This window comes from Pongo abelii, chromosome 6 (assembly GCF_028885655.2).
Source record: "Pongo abelii isolate AG06213 chromosome 6, NHGRI_mPonAbe1-v2.0_pri, whole genome shotgun sequence".
NCBI classification, from domain to species: domain Eukaryota; kingdom Metazoa; phylum Chordata; class Mammalia; order Primates; family Hominidae; genus Pongo; species Pongo abelii.
The window spans coordinates 62,938,895-62,951,317 of NC_071991.2; the positions used below are offsets into that span (position 1 = coordinate 62,938,895).

The following is a 12,423-nucleotide window of genomic DNA, read 5'->3' on the forward strand; positions in this document are numbered from 1 at the left end:
CTTGAGCCTGGATACTTTAATATTAGAGGGAGATTTTTGACCAGACTCCTAATTTATTCTGAATCTTTAAAGAGATGATACTGTAAAGCAACTCTAGAAAATACAGCTTTAGTTAGCTCCATTTTCCCCCCACTTTTAATTTTCTCTCTCTTTTTCCTTCTCTCATCCATCATCCCTGTCCACAATTAAAGCAAGATGATGAAGTGACGACTGTTCAGGTTAAAGAGCAAGACCAGAGTGTCCTGGTGCTGAAGAAAGTGCAGTGCTGTGGCCCAGCCCCCACAGCTGGGAGTGCGGAGAGCCATTGGAGGTGAGAGTTTCCCTGCAGCCACAGAGGCACGCGCTCCCGTTTCCTTTTCCCTGCCTGCCTTCCCTTCCCTTGCTCCATCTCACTCGCTCTCTGCCTCCTCTACCCTCCCTCCCTCTCTTTTCTCTCCGCCTCTCCAGCGTTCTAGCTGACTGCAGAGCTCTTAGCAGCCAGATGGACTCAGTTCCCAGTGAAAGGACAGGGATGGCAAGATCTTTTAGCATTTAGGGGATGCCTTTGTTAGTAACTGTTCACAATGGGCAGCTCCCGGCTGAGGGTCTTTGACCCTCATTTGGAGAGGAAAGATTCTGCCGCGGCGCTCTCAGACCGAGAGCTGCCCTTGCCTACCTTCGATGTGCCTTATTTCAAATACATCGATGAGGAGGATGAGGACGATGAATGGAGCAGCCGCTCTCAGTCTTCCACCGAGGATGACTCAGTGGACTCTCTGCTTTCTGACAGATATGTGGTGGTGTCCGGGACCCCGGAGAAAATTTTGGAGCACCTTTTGAATGACTTGCACCTGGAAGAAGTCCAGGACAAAGAAACAGGTAAGGCTCTGAGTAGCTCATGCTTCCAGACTCACAGCAGCTGATGCCCTTGTCAGTACCCTCAGGGGCAAGGTTCCCACTGTTAGCTGAAACCGGGGTAGGGAGAAATAGCATATGCTTTGTGCGACTCGTCCCTTGCCTTGTGCTGATTTGTTTAAATCCAGTAAATGGACACATGTAGATCCCAAGCAGCTCCCTGGGAAGTAGCTGTACAAAGAAAATGATATGAAGGCAGCTGTTCTTGTTTCTTTGGCAGTTTTTCCTAAATCTCACCTAAAGGCAGTTGGCAAGAGACCAACATTCAATAGCCCATGTTCAATGGAAAGAAATACGAGGGGGAGGAGGGTTAGCAGGCGTTCACCTGCCATGTAAGCAGTGCTGAGCTGGGGGGAGCAGCCTCCGTGCTGAAATGTCAACAATTAATGCAACTACTCAGCAGCTACATGCTTAGTGGCAACTTCTGCCTTTTTCCAAGTGGTTTACAAACTGCCTGGTCAGAACAAGCCCCGAGGTGCAGACTATGATACTCACAGCTTTTCAGAGCAGAAATTGTAATGCACTAAAGCCTTATTGGTCAGACGTCTTGTATTTTAAATTTAATCTGAGAGTAAAACACTCATTTTGCTTTTTCACCCATGCACTTTTGGAAACACTACTATTCCACTTACAAAATGACTTATCTGTAACTTCCTTTATCTCAGAAGGGAGAGTACTTGCTTCTCTTAACCAGAATTTGTAATTTGTTCCATGCTGGAGCAGTTATTCCAATGAATAGGCCTCTGACTGTAGCCTGCATTTTGCAACTTGATCCCTTTACTAAAATGCACTTTTTGCTCCTACCATAGCACCTGTGAGACCCACAGTTTCCTTAGGGTTTTACCGTGCAAGAAGGATTGTGAAATGACAGCTTAGGTGGGAACAAGAATTTCATTGTGTCCCTGGAGTTTTGTCTGAACATAGGTGATGTCTGGGTCTATATTGCATTCTAAAGGACAATAAGAGAAACAAGGATGTGTGAAATACATAAGTGGGCAAAAAAACAGTATCAAAATGACCTAATCATGTATACTACAGTAAAGTTATTGTGTAATTTTAAAATTCCGATAGATACCTTATTTTGCATATGTTTGAAGACAAAATCAGTAGTTGTCATTTATATGCACTAAACAAACAGCTAAAAGAAAAACATATTCTCTTGGCATTTGCTAGGTTGATTTTGTATGTCTATAGATTAATATTTTGTGCATTTGAGCACTATTCCCATGTTCTGCTTCATCAAATATAATCATCATGGAAGGTGGGTCTAATTTTCAGTCTACTGATTACCAGACTGCTTTACACAGGTGTTTTGAACTAGAATACAGACAAATTATCTGTCACGGAAAAGACACTTTAGTAGAGGTTTGGAAAGATTGAATACTTCCTTCTTCTTAATAACACTACAGTTCTGTAGTGCACGACTTTGTGTCTGGGTCACATTAGTAAGCAGGGAAATTATTATAACCTGCCCAGGCCTAGCTTGATTTCATTTTCTTTTTAATTGTCATTAGTTTGTGTTCTCTTTACTTTTGAGAAAATGGCTCAGGTGCTCACAGGTTCCCACTACTTAACACTGAAAATGACAAATCACTCTTATTATTGTTGCTAATGTCAGATTTTGCCTGCTATTGGGAAATATAGTGGTTTGCATCCTGTCTAGTGACTTATTCTTTCTTCTTAGTTATACCAACCCCTGGGATCACATGTGTCACTTCTGCCATGTACTCACAAAGCCAAGCGGACCAGGACTTCATGGCTTGACTCTCCTAGCACCAACCTAAGTGGGGAAGAAGGGGTTGGTTGGGGTCACCTCACCTAATTCCTGCTCATTTCCTTAGAGTTTGGGGGAAGGACACAAATGAAACTTTAGAGTTTTGCAGAGACATCTGAGTGGCAAAAATGGTAACAACTTTCACCAAAGATTTTATGAAAATGGAAAAGTCAACTTTGGAGAAAATGATTAACGTGTATATAAAAGAGATGCCTAAGTGGAAGTCAGTGTAGCTCTTCCAAACTTCAAGAATGGCACTTGGAGAAAACACAACAGAAAATCCACCATGTGGTTTCTGTTAATAAGATTATAAGAAATATAATAAATATAAAATAAATGTCATGTGCAAATTGAAGAAAAGGAGATATTAATAGCTCGAATACTAAGCAAATCAGATATTTAAAGTAACAGGACCCCTTGTCGCTGACAAAGGAGAATTCTAGTTCTTTATCTCGGTCAGGTAAGCAACCCTCATTATCAAAGGCCCGGGTGTGCAGGAGCTGAAGAGAGTTGCATAAACCATATGGAGGACAGATGGAGGAAAATGAGAAGGGGCTGCAATCAAAGTACACAGCAGCATTTTTATGTTCTTGAGCGCCCCTTTTAGGGAGATGGAGCCATCTGGGGCCACGTGCAGCCATATGGTGGCCCTCCACACGGCCCAATAGCAGTGAGGAGGAGAGGGTCCATGGGAGAAAAGGAATGGTCCTGGAGGCTGGGATGAGCCTGTTCTGGATTCTTACATTTTTGGACCCACCAGAGGCTGGGGAAGATAACTGAACAAGAGATGTGAGTAATTTCTCATCCCTTTCCCACAAAAGTCACTAATTTGTGAAAATGTAGGTGCAGGACCCAATAGAGGAGGCCCTCTGTGCTCTCATAGGACAAGTGGAAGTGATTACTGATTGATGTTAACATACAAATAGATAAAGTTTACTCCATTGAATATAGCCAGGAGGAGAATGCCAGGGCTATTAAGATAAGGCATTTCTGTTGTTACTGGACTCAAGAATAGAATAGGAAACAACTAAATTCATATAGTATTCTATCAGCAAATCAAGCTTTTTAAAGGAAAAATAATTCTAGAGATGCTTAAAAGCAACTTACTAATGATTTTCTTAAATGAGTTGACTCGCACACACCTACTATGTATACTATTTTCATAATCCCTCAAGTACATATCTTTCCTCCTTTGTAGTGAAAGGCACAAGAAGTCATCCAGTATGATATCTATGGAATGAAAGAATGCATAAGTGAATGAGTGAATTTCTTTCTTTCTTTTTTTTTCTTTTTTTTTGAGACGGAGTCTCTGTCTGTCACCCAGGCTGGAGTATGATCTTGGCTCACTGCAACCTCTGACTCTCGGGTTCAAGTGATTCTCCTCTCTCAGCCTCCAGAGTAGCTGGGATTACAAGGGCCCACCACCACGCCTGGCTAATTTTCGTATTTTTGGTAGGGACAGAGTTTCACCATGTTGGTCAGGCTGGTCTCGAACTCCTGACCTCGTGATCCGCCTGCCTCGGCCTCCCAAAGTGCTGGGATTACAGGCGTGAGCCGCCGTGCCTAGCCGAGTGAATTTCCTAAACTCTTAAAGAGAAGATCAATGGGAAGTGCAGATAAGGAACAAGCAAACCAACCAGGCATTTGGGTCTTTATTTGCAGCCAGTTTTGAAATGTTCATTCATCTGTGACAAGCTCCCTTTTTGTTTACTAAGTTAGGAATAACACTCCCTGAGAGCAAGCAGCAATGAAATTCATTGTCATCTAAAATTTTCAACATTTCTTCTTTTGTCTGATAGTTCTTCATTGTTTAAAGTAGGAAAACTATTAATCTGGTAACTGGATATTTGTGAACCTGGACAGTGATTGAAGCTGTTTTCAAAGATTTCCTTTTTTTTTCCAAGGTTCAGGTTTTGACTTGAAATATTTTGAAATGTTAGAGGAAAATCAAGTTGTTTCTGGAGCTTTATCTTTTCCCAGAAATGGGGCAAACATCATTGGGCATGAGATTTACATGAGAGAATTACAAGGAAGGTAAGAAAGAAAAAAAACAAGGAGCTGTGAGTTAGGGGAGTTGAAGGGATGGGGTAGCAGGTTTGGGCCCAGCCAGTCCTGTTCTGTTGTGGTCCTGCTGGTGACTGTAGCTAGTTAACCCTTTCTCCCTAGAGAGGATAAAGTGTGTTTTGCTTACAGATACTTCTGTAGTGAATGATGATTTCTGTTTCAAAGCAGGGGGAAAACTGTGGATTATATGGAGAAACCCCTTCTTACTGATTTTTCTTTCTGAATCTGTGTTATGACAGGTCTACTTTAGGGAAAACATAGGAAATATGTTATTTCCCATTTCCTTATTCATCTTTTTGAAGAAAATGTACTTATGATTACAAGTTTCCAAGAAAAAAAAAGCCAACAGAGAATAGAATAGTAGGAATAGGTAAAGCCTACCAGCTGATTCTCATTAGGCCTGACCTGATTTCTTTTAGGTATGGCTGCTTTTTTTTTTTTTTTTAAATTTCATGAGGTTATCATTCAGTATATTCTGTTAACATGCCTCTGTGTGGAAATGTCTACACAGCCTGCCTTGATTCTTTCAGAGATACCTCAGTGTTGGGGGGTTGGCGTTTAGCAGCACATAGTAGGTTGAGCCTGTGATTGAAAAAGTGAGTTCATTACTGTTCTAAAGAGGAAACAACCTTTGTGAAAGTGCCTGTTTTATATTATAGGAGTGTCTCACTCAACTGATAGAGTCCAGAAGCTCTTGATGGTCAACCTAGTGACTTTTTTTTTTTTTTTTTTTGAGACGGAGTCTCACTCTCTCACCAGGCTGGAGTGCAGTGGTGCGATCTTGGCTCACTGCAACCTCCACCTCCCAAGTTCAAGCGACTCTCCTGCCTTAGCCTCCCAAGTAGCTGGGACTACGGATGCGCACCACCACACCCAGCTAATTTTTGTATTTTCAGTAGAGACAGGGTTTCACCATGTTGGCCAGGATGGTCTCAATCTCTCGACCTCATGATCCACCCGCCTCGGCCTCTCAAAGTGCTGGGATTACAGATGTGAACCACTGCGCCCGGCTGTGATGTTTTTTAAGCATTGCACTGATAAAACATTAAATAAAGTGAGGGCAGGCACCTCATTTTCTATTAACTTTTTAATCTTGTCTCCTGCCAACACCAAGCTCATGATAGTCCCTTGATATTATGTAATTTTCATGGAGGAAAATTAAGAATATCTTTCTTCTTCCCCTTGGAAAGATAGAAGACAACGTAAGTGAACTTCTTCCTTGCTTACCTTGCCTTTTAGCATTCCTGGAATGATCCTGGGTGCCTCTCTTCCAGGCTTTTTCTCCCAGGTTGCCAGACCATAATAACCCTGAAGCAGCATGGCTTTTGCTGTACTAAAAATGTTTGAGGGTAGGTAAATATTTAGATGGCGGTAAGTCTTTTCATGATTTTGTACCATTGATACGCACATGGCATTATCTTGCATTTATGTCTTTTTATTTCTGTAAGGTCATGTAATAAACAGACCAGTGTAGCTTATCTGTAGCTGCACATTAGCAGCACCTGGGATGCTTTTTAACAAAACAGCAATGTCCAGAGATCCTAATTCAGTTGGGCTGAGTTGGGGCCTAGGCCTTAAGGCCTTTAAAAGTTCCCCAGGTGATGCAATCCACAGCCAAGTTGAAAGACACTGAAATAGAACATTGTCTCACTTCCATGTTTTGAAAGACCAATTCCAGGTTTCTATTGGTTATAAATATACAGAGAGTTAGGAACAACGTTCCCCCTTTCCGACCCCTCTGACAGGACTGTATATCCAGCCTCATGTCCGCTGGCCCCTGTCCTGGAGTTCTGCAGCCTGAGAAGTTCATAACTGACAAACCTACACTGCCAGTCCTTCCATTAAAGTGGTTTTGGATAAAAGGACACCATCAGAGGGAACAGAGGTACTGGACACACAAAATGTTTGGTTTCTCATCTCTTGGAATGAGAAGGTGTGACTATAGTGAAAAGCCATTTGGATTTTTGTGTGGGTTCTGTCACACGACACAAATTCCTGGATGGTCCTTAGGTTTCACAGCCAAGAATGCTTCTGAGAGAAATAATGTTTTAAGAAAGGAGAAAATGCATATAGCAGAGTAGAAGGGTTACTAAAATGAGATTCTGAAGTCTTGAGTACCGAATCTGGGCTCCATTAAAAAAACAGCCCGAGACTTTGAGCAAGTAATAAATGAAATGATCTCTGAAGTATCTTTCATCACTAAAACCCTTTGATTCAAAGGGATCTATATTTTCTTTCCTTGCAAAATATGTTACAGAACCATAGAATTATAGGTGGGAGGGAGACCTGAGAATTGGTGTAGATGACCTCCAAAGTCATTTTATGCTGAAAACACCATCACATAGCCCTTGCACGAGGGCTTAGGAAATTTGGTCTAACTTCTTATTACTGCTACATTTCTTCAGCCTCGTAGAGCTGTTAGAATGTTAACGGGGTATTAAGCTTAGAATCCAAGGCTCAATGGCCATACCTGGTGATGATTTAAGTGTGTTTTTATATAACTTTGTCCAATGGGAAACTTTTTAAGTTCCTTTGAGAAATTATGCCATAACATTTCTAAAGAATAGCTTTGATTTATCACCCTACTACTAAATTCCATTTGCAGAATTTTATTACCAAGCCATTTTGGGATATTCAGAAATAATGTTGCAGGAGAAAAGCAGCAGTTTTCCCTCAGTGATGAAATATACTACATCGTATCTCTTCTACTAGCCATCTCCCAGCAATTCCTTAACTTTTAGCTTTATACGCTGCTTCTGTAAAAAATGTAACTGTGCATTTTTAGTTATTGAGTTTCTGAATACCTTAGAAAAATTTAGTTCCTTTATTTAATTCCTTTAAATATCTTTGACCTCTACTTGCATAGGCACTGTTCTAAATGCCAGGGATACAAAATAGACAAACTCCTTACCCTCCTGAAGGCTTATATTCTATTGGAGAGAATCAGACAATAAACAAAATAAGTAGGAAAATATTGTATATTAGATGATGGGTTGCTAAATAAGCAATATCATTATAGGCACTAATTTGGGATAACTATACCCATGTTTTAAAAAATAAAAAAGCTGGAGGATATTTTAATGTATTTAAAGTATTTTAAGAATTAATGTGAAACTTCTGGTCAAATGCAACGAAGTTCAGAATCAAAAGAAATACACTTAATTGAAATTTTGAAAATAACATAAAAGAAATTTGAAGTATGCATAGGTATCCCCAGTTGGTAAATCACTATTGTTAGAACCCATAGAATCTGCATTTGTGGAAATGTTTGATAAGGATATCAGCCTTTTACCATCTTAAACTGTGAAAATCGCTTTATCCAAGGCAAATAACTGGACTGGGCTGCTACTTAGTCTTTTTCAGCTTTATGAAACTGTCACTTCAAAATCTTAGATTAAGCACTTTGGGAGGCCAAGGTAGGCAGATGACTTGAGGTCAGGAGTTCGAGACCAGCCTGGCCAACATGGTAAAACTCCGCCTCTATTAAAAATACAAAAATTAGCCAGAAGTGGTGGCACTGAGGCATGAGAATTGCTTGAATGCTGGAGGGGGAGGTTTCAGTGAGCTGAGATCGCACCACTGCAGTACAGCTTGGGCGACAGAGTAAGACTCTGTCTCAAAAAAAAAAAAATTAGATTAATTTGTTTGCATACATGCTAATAAAAAAAAAATCAGTGAGAGACTGAATTCATTAGCACAAACTCCAGCTGCCCTGGGTGTGCCTCAGATGCAGATGAAGAGTACCACTGTTTGGTAAGGGCTTGTTTTTCCAGATAAAGCAAAGACTTGAAACAGCTGTCCACAGTGACAGTACAAATCCCCAAAATGGTGTCAAGAGAGAAAAAGTGCTCAAGTTAGAATATGATTTCTGTTCTACTTTATAATGTGTGTGCTGTGGTTTTTGTTTTGGTTTGGTTTGGATTTTGGTAGTTCCTTGAGCTTCTCTCCTAATTACTGGTATGGAGAATATAATGTACGGTATTTGTTGACCATAATTGAAGCATTGGAAGGCTTTATAAATTAGTGTTGACAAAGTGATGAGATAATTAGAATTGTGTAGAAATTTTCTCAGTTGTTTCACTTATAAAAGCAGAGGCTTTAGGCCACATGACATTTGAGGACCCTTCTAGCTATGAGAACCAGGTTCGAAGATTACTCCAGACACCAGTTTATTTATTCAAACCTTGTCCCCTTAGATGGATCCTTTTGCAAGATAATTATCCCCATTTAATGGACATAGAAGCCAAGGTAGAAGTTAATTCAGTTGCTTAGTGATTGAGCCACCATTTGAATTGGGAAATGAGCCCAAATATATTCCGAGTTTTATCCCAAAGATTATTTTTGCTAGAGACTGGAATCATGGATGAAAGGCATAATTGAAGTAAAAATCTACATTCAACTCAAGCTATAAGCCCCAAATCAGGTGCTTCAGTACCCACTTAAGAGCGTTCTAATCTCCAGCACAAAGACCTGCTTCTTGGATTCCAGCTGTGAGCAGAATGGCCACTGGATGGGCTAACTGCTTCAAAAAGGTTGAGAGAGAGAGAGAGGAGAGACAAAGAGAGAGAGGTCCTAGTTCCAGCTGACACTGTATCAGTCTACTCACATGAGAAGTGATTAAAAATTAAATTTTGACTGTGGATTTCATTTGAGGTGCTCCTCTTCTGGGTTAATCTATTCTCACCACCTTTGAACATGCAATATTATGTATGATAACAAGGGAATTGATGCTTTTACACTGCCAGTAGATTGTGGGTTAATTAATACCCTTGTTGTTAATGAAGCAAGGTGAAGTGAAGTGAGACCCAGCTGAAGCATAAGATCATTAACATACACTGATTAATCATGGAAATGTGGAAGTTTTCATTACAACACAACCAATGGGCAAAGGAAGATATATAATGGATAAGGATATATTTAATAGGAGTATAGCATACCTTTCAGGGAAACAATCTCGATTTAGAATGAGAATGGATCATTGGAATGCATTTTTTAATTGCATCATTTTCATGTTTATACCACATTTGAGCTGTAGTTTATTATCTGAATTTTAATTTTGCAAACAATTTCAGCATGAAAGGTTATGCAAATGTTACACTTTTCCAAATAAAAAAGTATTCAGAAAAATGTAGAGTAGTTTATTCAATGATTACCTAATATTTCTAGTGAACTATGTGGAGAGATGAATACTTTCATTAAACTTTTAATTTTATGATTTGCTTTCATCCTCCACCCTTGTTTATTCTGTGTCCACTGTTAGAATTTACTATGATAAATGCATAGGAATGTATATGTATGTTTATTTATAAAGTAGAAAATAAGACATTGGGTAACTAAACTTGTAATACTTAATTAAAGGGAAACTACAGTTGGCTTCGCAATTGTGGCTTTTGCCACAAAAGGTTGACCATTTTACAGTAGACTTTGTAAACGGAAAGTTCAAGTGTAAGTCTAGAGCATGCCAGAAACAAACCAAAGTATTATAGGGTTCTAGGAAATTAATTTCAAGAGGATCCGAAGATAGGAAATGGAAAAAGGAGTACATGAGGGGGAAAGAATGACCTTAGAAATTAGATCCTTAGCTTCCAGACTATAAGAATTATGGAAAACTTGGGCATCTTAGCAGTTTATGGACTTTCTTTAAATACTTTGAAGGAAAATGTCAACCACTTTCTGACAGGTTAGAGTGGAGGTTTTGTCCTAGAGGCTGAAGGTGAGCTATCTGGAGGTTCCTGCACACGGTGTTCTATCTAAATGACATATGCATGTGACTGCTTATTTCCTCGAAGTCAGTTTCAGTGCTGACCTCAACCCCTGAACCCCGGTTTTCCTGTGTAAACTGCAGCCAGCATGGAAGATGGAGAAGTCAGTGGACTTTCCACTTTATTCATATTTGCATATGTTGTTTTCTTTTTATCCTTTATTTACATTTATTTGCTTCACCTGAAATACTTTACCTCAAATGCCCAGCTTGATACTCATCTTTTTAGCTAGACTTCCATAGAGAACTTTGGTTCTTTCTTTGTAGTTAAGTAAATTTCTAATTTTCTAGAACAACTGGAGGATAAATTATTACAAGTAATAAAATATTCTGCTCTACTGAGAGTTGCCATAAGTATGTACACGAATTGTCAAGTTTCAGAGAATCAAATATCTAAAATTACAATCTGTTTTCAAATATAAAATCTTTTTTTTTTTTTTTTGTGATGGAGTGTTACTCAGGCTGGAGTGCAGTGGCACCGTCTCGACTCACTGCAACCTCCCCCTCCCGGGTTCAAGAGATTCTCCTACCTCAGCCTCTCGAGTAGCTGGGACTACAGGTGTGTGCCACCATGCCCAATTTTTGTATTTTTACTAGAGACAGGGGTTCACTATGTTGGCCAGACTGGTCTTGAGCTCCTGACCTCAGGTGATCCACCCTCCTCGTCCTCCCAAAATGCTGGGATTATAGGCGTGAGCCACTGCTCCTGGCCTCAAATATAAAATCTAATGGCAAACTATGAGGACCTAATAATAGCCCTTGCTTTCACTGTTATATGGATAAGATATTGGCTTACATCTATATAATCTCTTTGACATAGGATGAAGGCTGCATTTGAAACATAAATCCTCAATATAACTTGTTTTTTCTCATAAAAATAAATTTGAGACAGATAATACCTTGTTTAATATTCTCTTGATATCCTGTCTCCCTAATAGGGTGTACCCTTTAAGGAAGAAGGCTACATATATTACTTTTCTATTTCTTTGGGAAAATAATTTCTACAGCATCATTTCCCAGTTCAGTTAGTGCTAACTGGGGTTTTATTTCTTTTGAAAGGAAATTTCTGTTCTAAAACCTTTAAAAATGTGTAAATTGCCATATTTTCTCAGTAAGTTTTGTGTCTATTGGCATATTTAATATTGCGCTTTAGTAGAAACGCATGTGGTTTTGTTAGTGTCTGGCTGTATTTCCAGGAACTTGTTTAAATGTGTGATTTAAGTGGGGCATTTCTGGAGCAGCAAATTGAAGGGAACAAGAGATACTGAAATTCATGAAGACAAGATATTGTGTCAGTTGTGGGTTTGACAACCTAGTAATTTTAGCAAAATGATAGTTTCACTCTAACATCGGCAGCTGAAATTACTTGAAACTGTGTTTAAGACAATGTCAATGGTTGAAAAACCTCTGTCTCCTTCTTTCTCTTTCTGTGTTTCTCTCTCTCAGAGATCCTGTGTCATCTCCCCAGACGGTTGTTGGATTTAGAGAGATAATCAGATGTCCTTGTCTGAATTTTAAAATGTTTATGACATCTTCCTCAAGTAAAATTTAGCATTCTATCAGAAAATGGGGGAACAAAGTGTTTTTTTGTGTAAGAGTGTGTACTTCAGATAGTCGTATAAAGTGTGAGGAAGGAGTATTAGTGGATAGCAATTTGTTGATTACAATCACTGCATGTTAATCTCTCACAGCATGTTTCAATCAATTATTGCTTCATTGAAAGGGTGTAATGTCATAGAATTGCTCTGACAAGCCCATGTCTAAAAGAGATATTCTTTGTGTGGGAGAATGTTTGCTTTTAACCTACCTATAATTGAGCTTCTCTTCATTTTTCCTATCAGCCTTTTGGCACTATAACCTTCCCCTCCCATTTCCCATTATCCTCATTTTCTGCCTCAGGCTTTCTTACTCTACAATTGAAACCTTTTCT

At 39.4% G+C, this 12,423-nt stretch overlaps 1 protein-coding gene across 3 annotated transcripts in view; it reads left to right on the top strand.

Moving 5' to 3' along the window:
- RAPGEF5 (Rap guanine nucleotide exchange factor 5) overlaps positions 1–12,423 on the top strand; it is a 239,947-nt gene that overhangs the window by 164,357 nt on the left and 63,167 nt on the right. For 2 of the 3 annotated variants that reach the window (XM_024250329.2, XM_063726054.1), the window contains 2 exons: positions 192–310; positions 770–858. In XM_024250329.2, coding sequence (XP_024106097.2) covers positions 192–310; positions 770–858 — 208 coding nt within the window. The other variant, XM_054559399.1, reaches the window with a different exon arrangement.